The 23,951-nt window shown below is 37.9% G+C and overlaps 2 protein-coding genes across 5 annotated transcripts in view; one reads left to right on the top strand and one right to left on the bottom strand.

Moving 5' to 3' along the window:
* LOC136865960 (sister chromatid cohesion protein DCC1) overlaps positions 1-23,951 on the bottom strand; it is a 154,041-nt gene that overhangs the window by 76,816 nt on the left and 53,274 nt on the right. For all 4 annotated transcript variants that reach the window (XM_068224957.1, XM_068224956.1, XM_068224955.1 and 1 more), the window contains exon 7: positions 5,364-5,541. In XM_068224957.1, the coding sequence (XP_068081058.1) occupies positions 5,364-5,541 (178 nt within the window). The remainder of the gene's footprint in view (positions 1-5,363; positions 5,542-23,951) is intronic.
* On the top strand, positions 9,681-10,603 carry LOC137496918 (uncharacterized). Its single transcript, XM_068224958.1, has 3 exons — positions 9,681-9,734; positions 9,836-10,025; positions 10,117-10,603. Exons 1-3 carry the CDS (start codon positions 9,712-9,714, stop codon positions 10,318-10,320), a joined length of 417 nt encoding a protein of 138 aa, XP_068081059.1. The 5' UTR covers positions 9,681-9,711; the 3' UTR covers positions 10,321-10,603.

The following is a 23,951-nucleotide window of genomic DNA, read 5'->3' as shown; positions in this document are numbered from 1 at the left end:
AGTGTCATTTGAGTTCATCTGGGCTTTTTCCAGACCCTTCTTCACTTCCAGTACCCATAACTATTAAAGATTCGTCCTTACATCCTAAGACCCCAAAACTAGCTGCCTATCATAGTCTAATATATAGGGCACTAAAAATTCCTCTTTCGCCAAAAAGTTTGGAAACAGAACTAAATTACATACGACAGTTAGCTTGGTTCAATGGCTTTAAAGTAAATGTAATCAATTGGTTAATTAATAAGATCAAAATTAGGCTATCGTCCAACCTAGTCCCAGAGAAATCAAAGACAGACAACTACACCACACTTACGTATAATAGCCCTGCTATCCATCATATCACTAATATTTAAAAAAAACACAGCGTCAACATAGCCTTCAAGACTATAAATAATAATCAGAACATATTCCTCAACCACAGTAGAGTCAATAATAAAAAAACATTTACTCAGGATCCGGTGTTTATAGGTTAAAATGTGCCCAATGTGAGTTCACATATTTTGGACAAACCGGGAGGAGCTTTTTCACGAGGTATCTGGAACATTACAATGCTTCCAAGTATAATATGTATTCAGCCATGAGCCAGCATATGACAGAAACAGGCCATAATTTCACCTCAATAGAAAATGATTTGACGGTCATTAAAAGCCTAGGCAAGGGGAAATTATTGAACGAAACGGAAAACTTGTACATTTATTTGGATCAAACTTATAACAAAAATAATAATCTTAACGATGTCATTGATAACAAAAATCCGCTATAGGAAACAACTCAGAGGATAATCCAGGCCGTAAATCAGAATAAAGTTCCCAGTATGTTTAAATCACAGGACGCATGCACTCCAATAGCCATGCCTAATGCTAGGCCTGCCCAATCCAATTCAAGTAACGCCTCTCAAGCAACAATACGGACGCACGATTTGAAACTCACGCCCCCTTCCCCACAACGTTCCACCCCTCCGCTACAGGATCAATACTAAACTAGGAGTAGCAAGCTTAGCCGTTCAGACACAACCGGAACAATTGGTCCCAGCTAACATCGACAAGACAAGTAAGTTCATACGATAAACACTCACTCTGCAATTATTACCGTATTGGGTTCCACATTCATCATTCTAATTCCCCGTTTTTTCTCTTATCCAGTTACAGACAACTCATATTCCTCCCAGATTGAATATGCACCAATGGGAAGTTAATCAACAAGAATGACGGAATTTTCCAAAATATTTTTATCCGATAAGCAATGAATATTATCAACAATATGTCTCCAACTTACACGCTTCAAACTTAAGCATAACCATGCTTCTTTCTAAAGGAATATTCAAACTGATTCAAACCCTAACATGAACGACTTTAACCAAGATTCCGGTTTTGTAAAAATTCTTACGACTCAGGCGACCATAACAGTTGAAGAAACCCCAACTCACGCAGTGATAAATTCTAGTCAATACAGTTTGAGAAACCCCAATTCACGCTGTGATCAATCCAATCCACAATTGGAAGTCTAGTCATTATAAAATAAGTTAATTCATTGTTCATAAATTCTGGCAAAGTTAATGCATATATTGTACATACTGTACATATTGTAAACTATGTAAATAGCATAAGACAATTGTATTTAGTATTAAGTTAGTTTACTATAAGTTCCAATGTTTATAGTTTTAATCCTTGACTTTAGATTAATATAGGCTGAAGATGCCCATAACTAGGGCGAAACATGTCCCTAACCTAACTGGTGTTTTTAATTCATGTAGAATTTAATAACTAAAAATATATATTTGTATTGAAAAGGTGGACACAATAACTTTAATCTTGAAAGAGTTTACTTATTGTATCTTCAATACGGAACAAAATGAGATTAGTTACTTGTAATTGGAGAAAGTTGTGCGAAAATGAGAAATGACCTTGAATTCCTGAACTTTACAGGGTAAAAACTTGTGAAAATTTAGATTTTATAATTCCACCTTTACAATACTGTAACTGTCTTTATTAAAAAGACTACATTAAATTACACTCATGAAACATGTTTCGTCCTCTTATAGGACATCTTCAGTCACAAATACAAATACATAACATTAAAAATAAGGCGAGGACACATTAAAATAAGTAAATGCAAAGTCTTTGTATCCTGTGATGCTATTATAATGTGGCATCATCACAACACTGTTTTATGTACAATATGCACATAATTTTATTCGCATAGCCACTTACGGTGTTTTATAATTGACAATTCGTTGTTTTGAACAACAGTTTTAACATATGATTTTAATTGGACTTCATGCTTCATATCATGTTCACGCCACACCATTTTAACATTGAAGATTGACAAGACGCTATCATGCTGCATCACAGGATACAAAGACTTTGCATTTACTTATTTTAATGTGTCCTCGCCTTATTTTTAATGTTATGTATTTGTATTTGTGACTGAAGGTGTCCCATAAGAGGACGAAACATGTTTCATGAGTGTAATTTAATGTAGTCTTTTTAATAAAGACAATTACAGTATTGTAAAGGTGGAATTATAAAATCTAAATTTTCACAAGTTGATATTTTGACAATATGGGCTCTAATATGAAATTTATAACGTGCAATTTACAGGGTAAATTACATCTTTGGAAAGGAAGCCGTTAGCCTCAAGAAAGTTCAATTTTGCTCTCCGATTTTCATTGGTATTGCTGAATAACCTAGAAAGCCTGTTTGTGCTAGTATTCCGTATTCCATTCAGAAGTTTATCCTGTGTTGAGTGATATAGTGAAGAGTAGCAAATATTTGTCGCGTGATAGCCTATGTACGGATGAGGAACATAATCGTGTGAAGTTGACTAGTGTGGTCATTTTATTGTGTAGCCCAGTTATGGATAGTGAAAAAGTTGTGATATCCCTTACTAATGTAGACAAAATTAAAATCCAGGAAGTGGACAGGTATCCACATCTTTCAATGGTGACGGGTATGTTGAAACTCGCTACTCGAGTCGATCAAAGTGTTGTCGCATTCAAGATGACGGTCAAAGTAATCCTCTCGCACATGGCCGAGTTTAACCTCCAAATAATTCATGGTCAAAGAGTGTGACTAGCAAACAATGTTTAATAACCTAATGGTGCAAAAAATAAGGCTTCAACTGAGATTTGTTTTAGAAAGAATGCGATCTGCAAATAATGCCCTGATAATTTTATGGACCCCAGTGCAAATCTTTTATATTTGTTGTCTGGTGTTTTGCACACCGTTGAATACATTGTTATTTAATACACCACAGTGGAAAAGGTTTTCGTATTTGTTCTCTTGTTTTTTTCACATGTTTTATTACTCTCATCTTTAGAAACAGTAGACAGCCTACATCTTTCACTGTACCCGTCCAAACACGCCGTAAAAAGTACGCAGGTGAGAAAAAACAGCATATCACTATTATATGATTCGTGTATTCAATAGTATGTTTTCTCACTTAACACATTCTCTTTCTTTGTCCCTTGTAGAAACGTCCAAACGAGGTTTTTTGCTGAATCAACTAACCCCCGAAATCGGTCAGCCTTTCTGCGCCATATTAAAAAAAAGAATGCTATTGACTTTACGTCCCAATAACTACTACTACGGTTTTCGGAGACGATGACATGCCAGAATTTAGTCCCGCAGGAGTTCTTTTACATGCCAGTAAATCTACCGAGATGATTAAAAGTAATAAACTTCATTGTTAGGTTCCGTATTGAGTTGAGACTATGCTTAAAGTAAATACAAAATTTTAATATTCCACCTTCTCAATACTAAAAAATCATGTGATGTTTTTACAAAAACATTACAATGACATTAAAAGGTACTAGTTTCGGTCCACTGTGGACCATCATCAGCCTAGCCAAATTACAACAGTAAAAGACATAGTGATAAAAATAGTACGGAGAAATGAGAGGATCTAAAAGGATGGGATGGTGGTGGAATGACAGATAAAAGTGAAAAAAACCGTATTTGCAAATAATGATAAAAGTAACAGAAGTGTTCACAATGACAAGTAAAATCTTGTGAAGTCACGTAAGTTGCATTCAATCCAGCAAGTTTGTTCCACGCAGCGCAAGGTTCATTGGGGTCCCGATTGAACTGAGACTTCTGTTCAACACAGAAAGCCTTTAATTCCACCATAGAACAGGTTCAACTTTGTCAATTTTAATCTGGTGCTAGTCTCATTGGACAATTCTTCCCTCTACGCAAAAGTGGAACTCACATCTACAACTTTCTAGAAGCATATACGTAGTTATATTTGTCAATCGTGCAACAGAGGAGCAACTGCCAACCTGACTATCTCATCAAGAGTTTTTACGTGACTTCACAAGATTTTACTTGTCATTGTGAACACTTCTGTTACTTTTATCATTATTTGCAAATACGGTTTTTTTCACTTTTATCTGTCATTCCACCACCATCCCATCCTTTTAGATCCTCTCATTTCTCCATACTATTTTTATCACTATGTCTTTTACTGTTGTAATTTGGCTAGGCTGATGATGGTCCACAGTGGACCGAAACTAGTACCTTTTAATGTCATTGTAATGTTTTTGTAAAAACATCACATGATTTTTTAGTATTGAGAAGGTGGAATATTAAAATTTTGTATTTACTTTAAGCACACTACCGAGATGAAGCCGACGTATTTGAGCACCTTCAAATACCACCGGACTGAACCAGGATCGAACCTGCCAAGTTGGGGTCAGAAGACCAGTGCCTCAACCATTTGAACCACTCAGCCCAGTGCACCGTATTTTGAGTTGTATCACATTTTTACTTAATTTTATTACATAACATTAAATTAATCGATCGTTTACTTCAGCCTTTATCTCTAACAAGTTAACTACTACTATCAGCCAGGTTATTTACACACTTATTACAGAAACAAGTTCTCTTTTATTTTCGAATTATGTTTACAGAACAACAGTCAACAAGTATTACTAATCGACTCTGACATTTCCTTCGAGTTCGAATGTCGGCGAGAGAGTTCGCCAATGCACATAGCACGAAAACTATACTGAAGATTGTTCGCATTCATTGTAATCGCTGGAGTGCATAATTTTGATAATGGAAATAATAACGCACGCTTAATCGCTCGTAATAACGGATGCATCAGTGATAGGGTTCTCACTGTAACCAAAGGATAATACACAGTTTAATATAGGAATTTCCAAGGGACAGAAAAACCTGTCGTTACAACGGAGTTCTTGCTATATGACATACTTGTTATAGCGGATTTCTACTGTACCTTATGGTCATATAACTGATCTCATGGCCTGACAATTGAGGAACACAAGTCTAATGCACAAATAACAACAGAAAAATTATTTTATAGAAATAATAGAGAAATTGTTTAGAGAGCTTTTTAACACTTACTCAATATATGGCCGTATCTCATCAAAAGTCCACTTCTCTTGGGTCTGAAATAGAATCCGGAATCTTTCTGTAATATCCTCTGGAAGACTAGTCTCAGGAAAGTACCATATTGTTTCAGGTTTAATCTTTTTGTTCATGAGAGCAATGCCTTCTAAGTACGTCACATCTGTAACCACACCTGTTTAAAAACAAGAAGAGAGTTACTGAAAACAATTCAATTAAAACCGAGAGAATTCCAACTTTGAATACATATTTTATTTTATCAAGAGATAAAACACAATCCTCAAGCATCTTAAGAAAGAACTACAGAGGACTGAATGTCCAAAATAGTAAGCTCATGGCTCCAATAACCAATTGCAATCCAATATAAGAATATCAGGACCTTTAACCAATTAACAGCTGACTGTTGTCACAATTTTATTGTTTTTGTGTTGTGACTTCCATATTATCGGAACCATGTGCACGTATCTATATAAATAAAATCATATTTCTGCCTGTACTTTTTGAATAGCCCGTTACTTTGTTTTTATACTGAATAGGACAAAGAATGGCCTATGTCGCATTCAGTTTAGTTCAGTCTGTTTGTTACAGCAACATGGGAGAATGGATTGGTGGATTTTCGCAAAACCTGGTATTTAAGTTTAAGTTTAGCTATACTTTGTTAAAAATAGTCACCTGGAGGGAGGCTTCAAAGGGAGCCTGAAACATAAAATTTGATGCATCTCTTTTAGGGTTGGTTTAACATGGAAACTGCTCATGTTAAAATACGCTGGCCTTTGGAGTGGGAGGTGACGACATATCTTAGCTCTACAATTCATTTCATCTCATTAACTCCTCTGATGAGACTGACATCAGGAAGGGCTTCCAGCTGTAAAAACTCACTACGAAGATTCATCTCACTTCATACCTGACCTTGGCGAAACATGACAGGGATGGACATATACATACATGCATACACATTACTTATAAACTTTCAGTATCTTAGCTCCATAACTGGAAAGTTGTCACCTCCCACTTGAAAGGTTAGTGCACTGTGAGCTATCTGGTGATGAGCGAGAGTACCACTTATAGTCCTCTCCGTGTAAGGACGTACACTAAGGGTGCAACCTTACCCTTTCTCCCCTGTAATATTAAGGTATTGGTTTATAGTGACTTTTCTTGCTGTTGGGTCTTTTTCAGTGTCGGTAACCATACAGTTTAGGGACCCTACTTGCCGATACGACGTCTTACTGTTACCGTTAATCTGGCACGTTGGCAACGTTCAGTCACTGTTCTAGCGTGAATTGTGTGTTGCCACCGCATTGCCTCTAAAGTCACTAGCGATACATTTGCGAGAATATTTAAAGCATATTTTCTTTTTCTGTGGGATTGTAAATCTATTTGGCTAATACCAGGTAAGTAGAATTGTGGCATGTTCGGATAATGCATTTAATAACATAGTTTGTGTGAAATGATGAGCACATCATTTTATTAATTACGTTCCTATTTCGTCCCATACTTATACGAACAGAATTCGATTGGGATGTCTAAGAAGGAAGAAAAATCTGCAAAAACTCCTCCGAAAAGGAAACCAAGGTTACGTCCTTTACAAGCTTCAGGTCAAGAAATGCTTGTACATTGCTACGAGCAATTGAAACAGGAAGACGACGAAGAAGGTATCAGTCGTAGTGATACGAAGCTAATGGCAAGAGTTTCATTATTAACTGGGGTAAGTGTTCGTTTTTATCTTGTTTCTATGATAAGTTTCTGGCATAATGACAATCAGTTGAAAAGGAGCAGTATTTCATTCTGAACCTAACCTAACCTAACCTGATCATGTAGGCCTAGGCCTATACCGGTACCATGTCTTGTGTCGACTTCGATACGGTTCGTAGACTTAACCTTTGTGTATTCATGTTGACTTATGGTATATGTGTATGTAATATATTTCTGTGTGTGTATTCTTACAGTGTAGTTTCGGTTTAGTCTGAAAAGTAATAGGAAATTTCAAGAAGGGAGTTGAATTTTCTACACCAGGTAAACGCCGAAAGCGTGAACATCCAGTGACCGGCATAGACAGTTTTTCTAAGGAAGCGATAGCAAGGTTTATTTATGATAAATTACATAAAGGTAAGGTGACTTCATAAGGAATCTATTGCAACATTATTTATAGAAATTGGCACGCAGGTGAGATAAGCTCCCAGAAATGTTTTGTGCATGTATTGTCATACAGCTCTTTTGAGTCCCTTGTAACTCTCTTTTTTCTTCCCACAGGAGAAGTCGTAACTGTAAGAAAGGTTTTCGACCACATGAAAGCAAATTATGACACTTATTTGTACAAGGGCTCCGAAACATCATTAAGAAGAATTTTGAAGGCCATGGGGTTTGTGTGGAGTAAAGGTGATCCCTATGCGTATGTTAGAGAAAATGAAGACATTTGTTTTAAGAGATCTTGTTTTCTGAGGGAATACATGCGTAATAAGGACAGTGAGAAACCAAAACCTGTTGTTTTCTTGGATGAGACTTGGATTTTTATGAATGGTGAATATATATGTTATATATTACATTTTATATTTAAAAAATCTTGGAATAATTTATCTTCATCAGGTGTCTTTGGTTTCAATTGTGCATTTGTCTTTCAGGGTCACCCACATACTCCTGGAATAAACCACACAAATCTGGACATGATGTTCAAGGAGTAATTCGTCGACCTGTGTCTGAGGGAGGAAGACTGGTTATTGTTCATGCTGGAACGAAGGATGGCTTTGTACCTGGTATGTTCTTAATTTATTTTACTTTATGAGGGTATTTAGGGTTTGTAGTACGGATGCAGGGGGGGGGGCACATAAGTCTCTGATAAGACCCCAACTTAAGTACAGTTCCTGTGTATGAGACCCTCACTGGGATTACTTGGTTTGAGAATTGGAAAAGTTCAAAAGACAGAAGCACGATTTGTTGTGGGTGATTTCTGACAAAAGAGTAGCGTTACAAAAATTTTGTCGGGTTTGGGCTGGGAAGACTTGGGTGAAAGGAGACAAGTTGCTGGACTAAGTGGTATATTCCGAGCTGTCGGTGGATAGGTGGTGTGGAATGACATTGGTAGACGAATACGTTTCAGTGGTATTTTAAAAGTAGGTAAGATCACAGTACAGTGCTAAAGTTGATGAAAAGTGGGGCAAATATTTGTTTTTTTTTTAAGAAGGGAGTTAGGGATTGGAATAATTTACCAAGGGAGATGTTCAATAAATTTCCAAATTCTTTGCAATTATTGAAGAAAATACTAGGCCTATCCCTGAAACTACATCTTCTGTCCTAAGTGCAGATCAGTGGTGACTGATTGATTGAAATTGACTGGCACTAGGTCGGAAGTGGCATTATAACTTACCGCTCATTGAGCTCTGTACGTGGTTTTTGATTTTGACTTCTCCACTGTTATTAAAAAGACTTGCAGGTATTCACTTTAGGCCAATGATTAACCTTAGAGAGGTATTTCAATCAAAACTTACTCAGTGTATTTTCATATAATATTACTGGATATTTGTATCAGTAAATTACTTGTATTGTAGGCCTATTTATTATGTTTATTCTGCATTCGACAATCTCCACCTGAATCAGTGCTTGATACCTGACTGTTGAACACCTTCCAAGCTTCTTATTTCTTACTGCCTGATATAGGTTCAGTGTTCGCAGCAATTACATTTGTTCTAAGGTATTGAAATGGGTGTTTATACTTATATCTTTTATGCAAGTGATCGTGGACTTCTAATCCAGATATAGGCCTACTAATGGAGATACATTCATGAGAGATGTTACGATAAAGTAGTGTAAGTAGTAATTAATTGACTTCATCATCAGGTGACTTTGCTACACAGTAGTTGGTTTTACTTAAAATCAGACAGCTTTTTGTATCATTCAACAGAAATCACATTTTTTATTAATAGGCCTATACTTTTTTTAGAACAAATAACTTCATACTAAAACTTAAAATTCTTACAGGTGCTGATTTGATATTTGCTACAAACTTGAAGAGAAATCAGGATTACCATGGTGCTATGAACAGCGAGAAATTTCAGATGTGGGTGAAGACGCAATTAATCGTAGGATTAAGAAATATAGGACCCTGTGTTATTGTAATGGATAATGCACCATATCACTGTAAGCTTGTTGAGCATCAACCAACAACGAAATGGAGGAAGGATCAATTAGTGGTAATTATACTTAATTGAATATTTCCTTCTACTGAATGATGTTTAATGATGTTACAGAAATTAATTTTTATTTTTCCTTTAATTTACAGTCATGGTTAAGGCAGAATGGAGTTTCTCCACCAGAAAATGCCACAAAAGATGAGCTGCAAAGGTTGTGTAATATGAATCGAAGTCACTTAAAGAGGTACAGAAGCACGTAAACATAAGTTTAGATAATGTTGTTTACACTCGTGTATTTGACTTTCATGTATGCATAACAATATTTCTCTGTTTCTTTAAAACCAGGTACATTGTTGACGAGATGCTGCACAGTGAAGGCCATACTGTCTTACGACTTCCTCCATACCACTCATTTTTCAATGCCATCGAATTTGTATGGTCTGTGGCAAAACAGTATTATAACAAAACAGTGGCTTCAAGACCTGGTCACGGATTGGACAGAGCTACAGCTGTGTGGAAAGAATCTCTTGATCAGGTAGGCCAAGTGGAAATGTTATTTATTGGATATATGCAAGTGGAGTTTATAATATATTTGTCAGGTTGTGATACTTCAATATATCTTATAGGTGACAGCAGAGATGTGGAGAAATGAAGTAAAACACACTGAGAAGAAGATTGTCGAGTTCTACAATAATGAGGTGAGAGGTCTTCCTGAAGTGGAGGAACTAGTCATTCATCATGGAAGCAGTGAATCGGAGGAGGAAGATGAAGAAGATGAAGAAGAAGAAGAAGAAAGAAGAGAAGCCGAGGAGTTAGCTGTACCATTGTAAGAGCCATTCCATGAGATTAAGAATGTTATAACTTTGCTGGGAAATAATACATTTCTGATTGCCCCGTCCTTTCTGATATAACGAAGTTACATTTCAAAATTGTGGGAATTGTGTATCTACAAGTTACAGGGCGGTATAGATGTGCAGGTGGGGATCAGTGTCCAATCGGAGTGGAATTATCTAGAACTGCTGTGGCGCAATGTGATGAGGAGCGGGCAAGGGGGGGAGAGAGAGAGGGAGACAGCACTCTGTCACCAATACACGATGTAAACATTGTACGCCTGTTAAAATACTGACATAACTTAAATTTTATACACTATCTAATGGTTTTCCACAGTTCTCTGAAAGTCACAACTCACGTATACTGTATATATATAGAGAGAATTACATATAAAAATACCTGTGTACACAATAAGTAGCCCACATATTAAATATAAATCAATTTGCTTTACGTCGCACCAACACAGATAGGTCTTATGGCGACAAAGAGGATAGAAGAGATAGGAAAGGGCTAGAAGTGGGAAGGAAGCGGCCGTGGTCTTAATTAAGGTACAGCACAAGCATGTGTCTGGTGTGAAAATGGGAAACCACCGAAAACCATTTTAACGGCTGCCGACGGTAGGATTTGAACCCACCATTCCCCGAATGCAAGCTCATAGCTACGCGACCCTAAACGCACGGCCAGCTAACTCGGTCATCTTTGAAAATGTCTTTTTCTATCAGCAGAGGCTTTTTTAAAATCGTCATATTTTGTATAGGCTACAGGAGATGTACAGTAGCCCACTGGTTTTCTGATTAAACATCATTTATTTAATCTATTGCATCAGTCTACTTACATACTCACTGTCCACGTACATCGGTAACCTCGTGATTCGATTATTGAAGTATTGTGCAATGATGCGACATACAAACTAAGAGAATACCGAGTGGTTCTTCCAAATATAAAACAGACAATTTCGAGTGGTCATGAGCATGACTCATAGTCATAGGGTAGGCTAAATAATAATGTTATTGGCTTTATGTCCCACTATCAACTTTTAGGTTTTTTTTGAGACGTCGAGGTGCTGGAATTTAGTCCTGCAGGAGCTCTTTTATGTGTCAGTAAATCTACTGACATGAGGCTGAGCACCTTCAAATACCACCGCACTGAGCTCGGCCCTGCCAAGTTGGGTTCAGAAGGCCAGCGCCTCGACCGTTTGAGCCACTCAGCCAGGTGTGGAGGCTAGAGAGCTGAGTTTAAGTAATTGTCGAACATCAACTAGTTATAAAGATACTGATTGATTAAACTAATACAGTAATTAGAATAACCTAATTGACTACCTACTTACAACCTAGGTACTTTGGAATTGTGTTCTATCTTTTTAACACTGCAAATAAATCCATGTATTGTTTAAAACTCCCTGTAAGAAGAGGACAGTGGATGCGAATAGGTATTATTTTCAAATGAGCTGAGCTCGAGAGTCCATTATAGCATACGATTTTTTCAGTGTACCATGACTCTGTATGTATTGCTTCAGAGGAAGTTCGGCTCCCCGCCAATGTCCAGTGTACCGATAATGAACCATGTGTGTGTTGTGTCTCACTGATCCATGACTGCGTACGATTCTTTCAGTGTGCCATGATTCACTGTGGCTCACTGCAGCGAAAGCTCGACTCCCCGCCAGTGTCCAGTGTGCCTATAAGGAGCCGTGTGTGTCGTGTGGCTCACTGAGCCGTGATTGTGCATGATTTGTGTGCCATGAGCTTGCCGTTCCTGTGAATCGATTCACTCGGACACTGAATGAATCGATACACTGCTTCGAATCAAGCACTCAGTAGCCTACAATAGTAGAGGTACATAGTACATTACCATTAAGATAGATAGCATTGCAAAGTAATTTGTCTTTACCATAATAACAATAATAATAATAATAATAATAATAATAATCGTATGGCCTCAGCTACCATGTGCAGACATTTCAAGTTGACGCCATCTGGCTGTCTGCTCGTCAATTTTGACGTTCCGTTATACTCTAGGCCCACTAGATGGCAGACCGAGTAAACCGAAACTCTCTTGGGCGTCTGTGGCTGAGATTTAATGAATTTTGTCGGGTAAACACCAAATGCGTCACCAGAGATCTTTTACATGCCGACATCGTACGACATGAAGTGTCGAATGGACTTTTTTCTGCCCTTCAAAAATCCGACTACCTCTGCCGGGTTTGAACCCGCTATATTGGGATTCGGAGGCCGTCACTCTACCACTGATCCACAGAGGCAGCTGTCTTTACCATGAAATACATCGTCGTCGTACATGACTGAATTACTATCAATATATCTTAGAGAAACTGTAATGTACATGAAACCGAAATTGAGTTAATTTCCACGATACATTCTTCCTATATAAAGGAGACCATGTAGCTTATCCACCTTCATTTCAGCCACATAAATATTCAGCAAAAATTGCAAAATCACATTAAAGGACAAATACAATTTTTTAAGTAGAAATAGTCTGGAACATAGATTAGTGAGGTTGGACATCCTGCGCGTCATCATTCAGGAGTCGCTGTTGAACATACTGTACTTGTCAAAACTAGTAAGTTTCTATTTTACACAATAATAGTGAAATGTTGATGAAGACGACATACACCCAGCCCCCGTGCCAGAGAAATTAACCAACGGTGGTTCAAATTCCCCACCCTGTCGAGAATCAAACCCACACCCTGTGACCAAAGGCCAGCACGCTAACCATTTAGCCATGGGGCCAGACAATAATAGTGAAAAAGCATGTTCACTGCAGCTATTGTTGACAGGATATTTCTTCTCTTTAAAGAACAATGAGTACCACGAATTAATATCCTGTTTTGTTGATTCCTGTAAACTTTGTATGTACGGTTTTGGTTCGCCAGTTCCTAGCGTATCTACTGAATGAAAACTTTGTAGACCAATGGATTCAGTTTTATGTTTATTGCCTTCAGTCGTCACGACAGTTTTTTCAATGACAACAGTCGCTCAATTACAAATCCTGTCAAACCTAACCTAACCCTGCGACAATCAGTGGTTTTCGATGGATCACTACCTAACCGGTCATTATAATTTGTTTTCGGTGGATCACAACCAAACCTGTCCCTATCAGTGGTTTTCGGAAGAATACAGTGGTTTTGTCACAAGTCAATACAGACTCTTGAATCAATGTGTGAAAATGGGAAAGTGTAGAAAACCCTCTTCAGGAATGCCAATCTCTAAGTCCATAGTCTTTTCAGCGTTGTCACACAGCTGAAATTCACTTTAGAAGTAATTGTAAAAAGTCGTATATAGGCTCTACAGATACATAGTACATTACCAATTCCATCTCGATTGCTATGACACGTACACTGCATAGCGGTTTTGCTCTATAGATAAATCATATTATAGTGAAAAAAAATTTGTTTAAAAAAAAAATCTGTCTGGCATGAAGGTCCAGAAGGAAAATACTTTCATTGAATTCTTATTTATGTGCTCACCACCCTAGTAGGTTTAAATAAACCTTATAAATACGTTGTAAGACCCATTCTCGAATATGGATCTGCATGTTGGTTTAATAAATTCCCTAGAGAAAGTTCAAAGAAGAGCGATGCGTTTCGTAACTGGGAATAGAAGGAATACCATTAATTGGGAAAGTCTTGAATCTAGAAGAACTAGAGCTCGCCTGTGTGGTCTTTATAAGAGCTATACGGGAAGGGCTGCTTGGAGTTGTATTAGGAATAGGTTATAACCTCCCTCATTGTATCACTATTTGCAGCGATAGCCAGGAAGCGTTAAAAGCACTATGTGCAGTTAAAACAACATCAAAAATGGTATGGGAATGCCAAAGGATGTTAGATCAGCTGTGTGAATTTAGCTCAGTTACCCTATTACGGGTCCCTGGGCACACAGGTATCAGTGGAAATGAAGAAGCTGACAAACTAGCGAAACAAGGCTCAAAAGGTCCTTTTATAGGACCAGAGCCCTTCCTGGGAGTGTCACTCCGAAGCGTGAAACTGGTAATATCCCAGTGGACAAACCAGTCTCACTTAAGACATTTGGAAGAGGTTAACTATAGCAAGGCAGGCACGTGAACTTATCAAAGGGCCTAGCCAAAGTTATAAAAAGGTCCTGATAAATTTGAATAGGACCAGAATGCGAATGGTAGTTGGACTGTTGACAGGCCACAATACCTTAAAGAGACACCTACACATCATGAAAATCAGTCAGGATCCGATGTGTAGAAGATGCGGTAGGGAGGAGGAGACCTCCGCGCATGTGTTATGTCAGTGTGAGGCTCTTGCAAGCACTAGACATCGATACCTTGGCTCACATTTCGTGAGCCTGGAAGACATCAGGAATGCCAACATCCGGGCACTGGTATCCTTTATAGGAGCACTAGGTCTGGACTAGGCAAACCCGTTTAAGGGACACAAAGGGTCTTCACAGACCTACGTGTGGAGCCCTGCGAAGGCAGGGTTCACCCATTCTTTATCTATCTATCTATCTAACCTCCCTCATACTTATCGAGAAATTATCATAAGCATAAAATTAGGGCCAGAAACCAGCATACGGATGTATTGGAAATAATTAAATTGTGTATGAAACTGTACATGATGCTGGATTTAGAATGACTAGTAGTATTTCTTGTAATATTTTTTTCCATGGAATTCCTTTTTGTACTTGAGTTGTTGTAGTTGTTGGGTAGTATGATTTAACTTTATTATCACTTGTAGTGTTAAGCTAGTAGTAAGTTCAATCTATAGTATTGTAATTTGTAGTGTTAAGTACTGGAAATACTTAAGTTGTGTGTGAATATGTATATAATGACACTGGATTTAGAAAGTTTAATTAGTAGTATTTCTTGCTTGTTGTAATGTTGTTGTTGTTGTTGTTGTTGTAGGGTAATTACGGTTTAACTTCACTTTATTATCACTTATAATGTTAAGCTAGTAGTAAGGTCAACCTATAATATTGTAAGCCAAATTGTTAAGCACTGTAAATACTGAAGTTGTGTGTGAATTTGTATATGATGTTGCTCGATTTAGAATATTAAACTAGCAGTAATTCTTGTTATATTTTCCTTCCATATATCTGCTTCTTGTACTCTTGTTGTTTGTTTGTTTGTTTGTTTCTTTGTTGTAGTTGGGTAATTATGTTAACTTTATTATCACATTACTGTAAGTGACCGTTGCCACCGGGGTATTTCCCATTTGCAATTTATTAATAATAATAATAATAATAATAATGAGTGACAGAGGTTTAACGTAATTTGGAAGGAATGTTTTGCGTATGATAAATGAGTACCAGTTAACTATTGGGGGCAAAGGCGGTCATGCGTTGAGCTAACCACTCCACCCCACCCCACCAAGTGCCAACGTCATGGATAGTGGAAGCCTTCACCTTCCCCCTTTCCAATGGCTTTCATGGTTTGTACGGAGATGACTTTGCTTTTTGCTTTTTAAATATTAGTATTCATGTTTATTATGTTTGTTTATTCATACCCCTGCTTTGTAATTCAGTGACCATGGAATGGCTCTAAATGTTGTAAATTATATTTATATTTACTTGTATTTATTTCCTTTTTCCTTATTGCACACGTTTGTTGTTGTTATTGTTATTACTACTACATATCGCTTAACATGTAAATAAACTAATATTTAATGCAGTAAATAATGCTTATCTCTTCGGATTCATTTCTTCGTTGCGTATTCGTTTTGCTATGACAACATGACTTCTTTATGATATAAATAAATATAAAATAAAAGTATTTCTTCCCAAACATATTTGTTATACGTGCACCAATCAGAGAACCAACTAGGGAAGTACCTCTTACTAAGGTGCATAATGTTTTTGCATACATGTATAATTGAAGAATTGAAGATCCATATACAGGTAAGTGGGTCGCCCATGTGGTAGGCCTATTACGCGTCATAGGAAACTGAGTGAACTGGCTGTGCAGTTTGATCACATTGCTGTTAGCTTGGTTTCAGGAGATGGTGATGTATTCGAACCCCACAGTTGGCAGGTCTGAAGTTTTTTTTTGCCCGTCATTTTCATTTCAGGCTAGTGCTGTGTCTGTACGCTTATTTACATCTTAAATCCTAGCCCTCTTTCCTATCCAATTCTTGCATCACAACCTGTCTTCATGTGATTTAAGCCAATATATATGTAAAAATCTGGTAATGTTGTAAGCTTGAGATACACCAACTTGTAAGCTGAAAATATGTTTAAAATGCCAAATGCCGAAAACCGTAAAAGTTCTTAGTGGGATGTAAAGCTGTTAGCATTATTATTAAAAGGAAGGACATATGTCTTATGTGGTAAGTCCTTGAACTTGCAGAAACCGCAATGAATTATTCAATCTATATTCCCTCCCCCCTTTCTTTAAGAATGCAGTTATAGTAATGCATACATCAGAATCAGAATAAAGGCAGGAAATGTTTAACATTATTTTAAGCGAGTGAAGGAGAGAATGTATGACTAGCTCATGTTGGCGGATTCGAGTTCGGCGGTATTTGAAAGTGCTCAAATACTCCAGCCTCATGTCTAGATCTACTGGTACATAAAGAACTCTTGCGGGACGAAATACTGGCACCTCGGTGTATGTGAAAACGATAGAAGTAGATAGTAGAACTAATATTCAATTCTGCAGTGAGCTTGAAGCTGACCTAATTTCCGTTCACGTAGCTTGGCACATTAGTATTCCTATATGTTTCCTGATAACCGTGAAGATATAACCAGCCTGCAGGCTGAAAATATGCCCAATCTCTCTCCTTAGGCTACGGGTTACCGGTATTGAAGAGAGAAGGAAATGTTCGCGCAAAAGAAAGGGAAGTCATTGGACTTTCGAAAATCACACTGCAAAGACTTATTAAACAAATTGCATCGTTTAACACGCCCCTATTTTCAAGAATATGGTTATAGTACGCCTACTGCATATCAAAATAAAGACAGATATATGTAACATTAATTTGAGTGAGAAAGGGTGTTTATTTCCTAAATTTCTCATTGAGCGTGGAAACCGACTTAATTATGAATATCTTGATTTATTTCATCTTAACTTTTATCATTTACTAGGGTAGGGAAACATTTATTATCGGTGTTTACATTGAGGTTAGTTTGTTTGGTTATGTCTGGTGATTTTAATATGTAACCAGGCAGGTTGGCAGCAGTGATCAGCCATTACAAAATAGAGAAAAGAAGAGCATCGGGCGGCGATATTTACTTTCTGGGGTATTTCGTTACGTGGCTATTACAATACAATAGACCAATGGTAAAGCATTCTTAAATTCAAACCTTCATTATTAGAGAAGTCTTCCTCGTAAACTAAATTTTCTTCTGAAGAGGCGGAGCAAATTTCTCTGCGAAACATAAAGAATATTACCTTGTTTTCTAACATGGCATGTCATGTCTACAATCACGGGCCATGAAAGCATCAATCTAAATATTTAGATTATTATTTATAAACTTTCAAGCCTGCTTTACTCTAAAAGTAAAGAAAAACATATTTTCTTGTTTTTGGAAAATCAACTTAGGGGGTGAAAAGAATTGAAAAAGTGAGTGAATGTTTAAAATGAGTACCGGTATATCTACTTTATATGTCAAAAACATAATATGTTACAGATGTGAAACTTGATATTTGGAAAGACCTTTAAAAATATAGGAACATGTATTTTCTTTTTGTTTTCAGAAAAGGCATTTGACAGGGGTGAAAACAAGTGAAAAAAGAGTTGAATTATTTCTTACGAGGATAGCTATATCTCAAAAACTGAAGATGTCACAGACGTGAAAATTGGTATTTGAATCTCCTTTAAAAATAAACATGTATTATTTTTGGAAAATTCACTTAGCAGAGGTGGGGGTGGGGGAAAAACTGATAAAGGGTTTGAATTATTTTTATGGGGATACTTTAATCTCAAAGGCCTCCGTAGCTCACGCGGCAGCGCGCCGGCCTCTCACTGCTGGATACCGTGGTTCAAATCCTGGGATTTGTGCTGGACAAAGCGGAGGCAGGACAGGTTTTTCTCCGGCTACTCCAGTTTTCTCTGTCAATTTTTATTCCAGCAACACTCTCCAATACCATTTCATTTAATCTGTCAGTCATTAACCATTGCCCCACAGGAGTGTGACAGGCCTCGGCAGCCGGCACAATTCCTATCCTTGCCGCAAGATGGGGGCTTCATTAATTCCATCCCTGGCCTGGTCACTGACTGGAAAACAGGTTGTAGGTTTTCATTTTCACTTATATCTCAAAAACTGAAGATGTTACAGACATGGAAATAGGTATTTGGAATCCTCTTTAAAAATAAAGAAACTTTTTTTTCCGACTTGAAAGAAGACTGTTTCTCACATGTACAGTTGTATGCCGCATAGTTGTCTTAGCCCCAAAAGGCAATACCACAAATGTGATTTACAAAGAGTTTCTGGGGGGTAAATAACCTCAATTTTTCGGTGAGTTTTTATACTTTAGGATTTTTCAGACAAAGTCTTATTACAGTAGCAAGGAACGATTACTTTTATCAAGTTATGAAATCCATATGAGTGAAGCCGCGGGTAACTGCTAATATTTAATATGATAATTACCATTATTTTCAGTTTCGTTCAAGCTTTCAAATAGGCGTACATTAAATAATGCTTCACAGTAAGAGTAATATGAAAAGCAAGACCTGGTTCTTTTCTACCATGTAATATCAATACAAAAAAGGTGGTTTGAAAAAACCCAGGTTTTTTATTTTTAAAATACTTCCTATTTCCCAACCTGTCCCCATAAAATATTCTTGAGCTTTTACTAAAACGATAACATAAAGATGATTTTTGAAGGCTACCTTTCACAGATAGGTGTACACTGCCACTATCTTTTTCCTACAGCTTTTCATGCTCAAGAATTCTTTCATACAGACTTGGGGCTTATTGCTGATGGTTTAGTCAGGAAAAAACAAAACAAAAAACAAACAGCAGCTCAGACGGCCATTTTTTCATTAATTTCCTTCACTAAACTCACCGCTGCTAGGCTTCTTTTGTTGTAATTAATGTTTCATACATCTAAGCCTTCCTTTGTAAATGTTCTATACAACGGTGAAAACTGCATCAAAATTTGTTCAGTGGTTCTCATGATTAGCCCGTACAATCCAAGACACTTTCTGGGAACTTCATTTATAATAAGTATAGACAGTATCTAATATTCAGTATTTGTTTGAATTTGAGTAGATAGTTGCACAACACCACTCTGTTATTCACAGTATGAATCCTAGTGTCTTATGAAAGGACAACAAGCTCAAACAGACCAGTCTAAATCATGCTTTTTTGTTTGTTTTTGTTTTGTTTACAAGTTGCTTCATGTCGCACTGACACATGTAGGTCTTATGGCAAAGATGGGATAGGGAAGGGCTAGCAGTGGGAAGGAAGTGGCTGTGGCCTTAATTCAGGTACAGGCCCAGCATTTGCCTGGTGTGAAAATACGAATCCCTGCAAAACCACCTTCAGGGCTGCTGACGTGGGGTTCAAACCCACTATCTCCCGAATGCAAGCTTACAACTGCACGCCCCTAACTGCACGGGCAACTTGCTTGGTCTAAATGATGCTAACAATGTGAATTGTATTCACAAAATTCCTAGTGACTAAGGAGTATTTCTCACATAAAAAGGAATTCCTTTCATACCACAATATATAACAACACTAGACAGAACTACTGAAGACTTCTGCAGCATGCTTGTAGTGGTAAGTTACAGCATTACACTAACTTTGGAAAATTAGCGTACAGATAACACTTTCAGCTTATCAATATTTATTTATTTATTTATTTATTTATTTATTTACAGAGTTTACGCCCACACTGGAGCACTTAAATCAGACTACAACAAATTTGTCTTCCTTTTCTTCTCCCAAAAAGTCTTGAGTCTGGTTGACCTGGCTGCCCTCTCCGCATCCGTTATAACATATTGTTTCCTCTGTACAGTGGTCAGAGGAAGCCTGATGCATTTATTCTTCAAAATACTTTTCTCGCCTCTGTTTTCTATGGTTTGCATGGTAATATTCAACTCCTCCAAATCACTTTGAACTTCTTTAAACCAATTGTTTTTTGATTTACTATTCCAAAAGTAATTAAATAATTGTTTTAAAACTCTGTTATCACTTAGTCGAAATATATGACAAAAAAAGGCAATTCTTCTTTTTCTCATCGTGTCTGTGATGGACTCACTTTCCTGATAGATAACCTCATTCGGCAACAATCTCCACTGTCCATCCACCTGATGTTTCTTGTTTATAATCGTCCTGAGTATCCTTCGATCAACTCGTTGTATAATACAGATGTTGATTCTCAAAGGGAATTTAAAATATTTGTCCCGAATGAGTAAATTTATAATACCAATATAATGGTCCGTTATTGGACATTATAAATTTTCCAGCTAACTCATTCTTGATTGCCTGCGTTTCGCCCTCGTGTGCTAAGTTAGGCTCATCAGTTGGGACTTAGCACACCACCCAAGACGCAAGGCTATTCTCCGGACCACCTTTTGAGCAGACTAAAGCGGAAGTGAGTGTATGGACCAGGGGATGGCGCGGGTGACAGGGGCAGCGCCTACGGTGTTGTCACATGGTTGGCGAGGGGGGCAAGGGAGCGCGCTACTCAGCGCGAGTTTTGCAGTGGGGCCGTCAGTGCGGAGCTGCCATGCTTACTTACTCAGTGGATATCTTGAACACGTGCGTGCAGTTCCAATCGTACATTGTAGTCTGTTTAAAACAGTAGTGAGAGAATTTTATCAGTGTGCTTCACTTTTACGAAAAGAGTGCATGTGCGTATTGTGTGCTAATTCATAATTCTTGTAGTGTAGTGTCTTGTACGTTGTAGGTTTCTTATTATTGTGCAATGGATCTGAACAAAAATTCACCAGACTGTTATCAGTTGAAGAAGAAACGCAAGATTTTTACGTCCGGCGAGAGAAACATGATTCTGTCTGTTTATAAGCATTTCCGAGCGAAAACTTCTGACGGCGGAATTACTACTGTTCATGAAGCAGCGAGACAGACAGCAGAGGCTGTGGGAGCTTCATATACAACCGTGCTCAAGGTGAAAGCAGATTATAAAACCGGAAAAGGGTTGGAGACACCTCGGAAACATAGAGGGACAGAAAGGAAAGTAACTCTTCTTCAGAAGTATGATTCCTTTACTCGAGCGGCAATAAGGAGAAAAATCCACGTCTTGTACAGCGAGAACGATCTACCGACATTAAATAAAGTGGTATCAATCGTTAATGAGGACAAGGAACTTCCAAAGTTCTCTAAAACAACCATGCGGAGGCTACTTTAGATATGGGGTTTAAGTATATAAAGCGAAGGAGAGAATCATTGTTAATTGACAGGGAAGACATTGTTGCTTGGCGTCATAGGTATTTACGAAGTATTCGCGAAGTAAGGGCCAAGGGAAAAGCCGTAGTGTACACAGATGAGACATGGGCAAACGCCGGCCACACTAAGTCCAGGGTTTGGGTTGATACATCTATTAAGACAGCTACACAGGCATGGAGAGAGGGCCTCACCACAGGTAGCAAGGCACCCTCGGGCAAAGGGGGGCGTGTACTGCTGATTCATGCAGGGACTGAATGTGGGTTCGTTGAGGGAGCAGAACTCATATTCGTGGGCAAGAAGACAGGCGACTATCATGGGGAAATGGACGGTGAGCGATACGAGGAATATTTCACGAAGCGACTATTACCGAATATACCACCTAATTCAGTTATTGTCCTAGATAATGCTTCATATCACTCAGTGAAAATCGAGCGTGTGCCCACAAAAAGTGCCACGAAACCTGTTATTCAGGCTTGGTTGACAGAGAAAAATATTACTTGGGAACCCTCTATGAATAAACTTGAACTTGTGGAAATACTCAATAAAATTCGTGCAAATTATGATGCCAACTATCGCATTGACAATCTGGCAGCAGCTGCAGGTCACGAGGTGTTACGTCTCCCTCCGTATCACTGCGAGCTAAATCCCATAGAACTTGTGTGGAGCCAAGTGAAGGGATATATTGCGGCTAACAACAAACGTTACAAGCTCCCAGAAGTGGAACAATTAATGCGAGAGGGAATACGTAAAGTGACTTCGGAACAATGGCGAAATCATGTAGAACACGTGAAACAGACGGAGAATCGCATGTGGGAAGCTGATGGCCTCATAGAACTTCTTCACGACAAGATTGTGATCAATCTCAACGATGACAGCTCCAGCTCTGGTGATGATACCTCGTGTGCTGACCCCGACTCCGATTCCGACTTGGGTGTGCAGCCACTCGACAGCGATACAGATTAATTACTGCGGCACAAGGTAAGCTGACGCTCAAACCTCCTGCATGATTATAATAATAATACGTAATAATGTGTTTTATAAAAATATATTTGTAATAATTAATTTATTGAAATTGTGCTGGACAAAGCAGAGGTGGGACAGGTTTTCATCTGTCAGTTTCAATTCCAGTACGAGTACATAATCATCACTTCTCTCGCTTAGTCATCAATCGCTCGTGAGTAGCGTGTCAGACCTCTCCAGCAGGCTCATTTCAAGTACTTGGAATGGATTCATTCGAAAGGAATCAGGCCATATATTTAGATAATAATAATAATAATAATAATAATAATAATAATAATAATCATAATAATAATAATAATAATAATAATAAATGATACAATAATGTTATATATATTGATAATAATAATAATAATAATAATAATTTTATGAATTAATTTAATGAATATAATGCTTACTGTGTATGTCAAAAGAATTCGTTCGCAATGCTTTATGCGTGATATTGTAGTTAGTACATTAAAAATGTAAGTCAGTAAATCAATTGTGTGAAGATGTACGCCGTTAAAAGAATGTATGGGATTCTAACATGCATACGTTCAAGTATTAGGCCCCTATTCTTTTAAATGCACTCGACGTACAATCCTTGAGCTGTGCTGTATTATAGTGCTGGAGTACAACTTCGAATCACGCGCCGGTTCATTTGGCAACAACGGCGAGTGTGAAGAGGCAATGACGTTACTTCCGCTTTAGTCTGTTCAAAAGGTGGTCCGGAGAATAGTGCATACCGTGGAAGCCACTGCATAGGCTACTTGAAGCCACCAACAGTGCCAATGCACTATGAGAGCTATGTCTCATTTCCAAAATTTGATGCCTGCCTGGCCATCAGATAATACAGATGTTGATTCCCAAAGGGAATTTAAAATATTTGTCCCGAATGAGTAAATTTATAATACCGATATAATGGTCCGTTATTGGACATTATAAATTTTCCAGCTAACTCATTCTTGGTTGCCTGCGTTTCGCCCTCGTGTGCTAAGTTAGGCTCATCAGTTGGGACTTAGCACACCACCCAAGACGCAAGGCTAGTGCATACCGTGGAGGCCACTGCATAGGCTACTTGAAGCCACCAGCAGTGCCAATGCACTATGAGAGCGTTCTGTTGTTGATCTAGTATTGAGTTTAAATAATGTTTCACAAGCATAAGTTGCTTCTGGTTTAATAACAGAGTTATAATGCCTAAATTTAGCATTAATCGAAAGACATTTCTTTTTGTATGTAGGCCAAGTTATCCGTTGTGCCTGCTTCAGTTTATATATTCTGCTCTCTATTGATGGTTTTTCATT

This window comes from Anabrus simplex, chromosome 1, assembly GCF_040414725.1.
Source record: "Anabrus simplex isolate iqAnaSimp1 chromosome 1, ASM4041472v1, whole genome shotgun sequence".
Taxonomy (NCBI): domain Eukaryota; kingdom Metazoa; phylum Arthropoda; class Insecta; order Orthoptera; family Tettigoniidae; genus Anabrus; species Anabrus simplex.
Note: the sequence above shows the minus strand (reverse complement) of the source record. Positions and strands in the feature narration are given on the sequence as shown.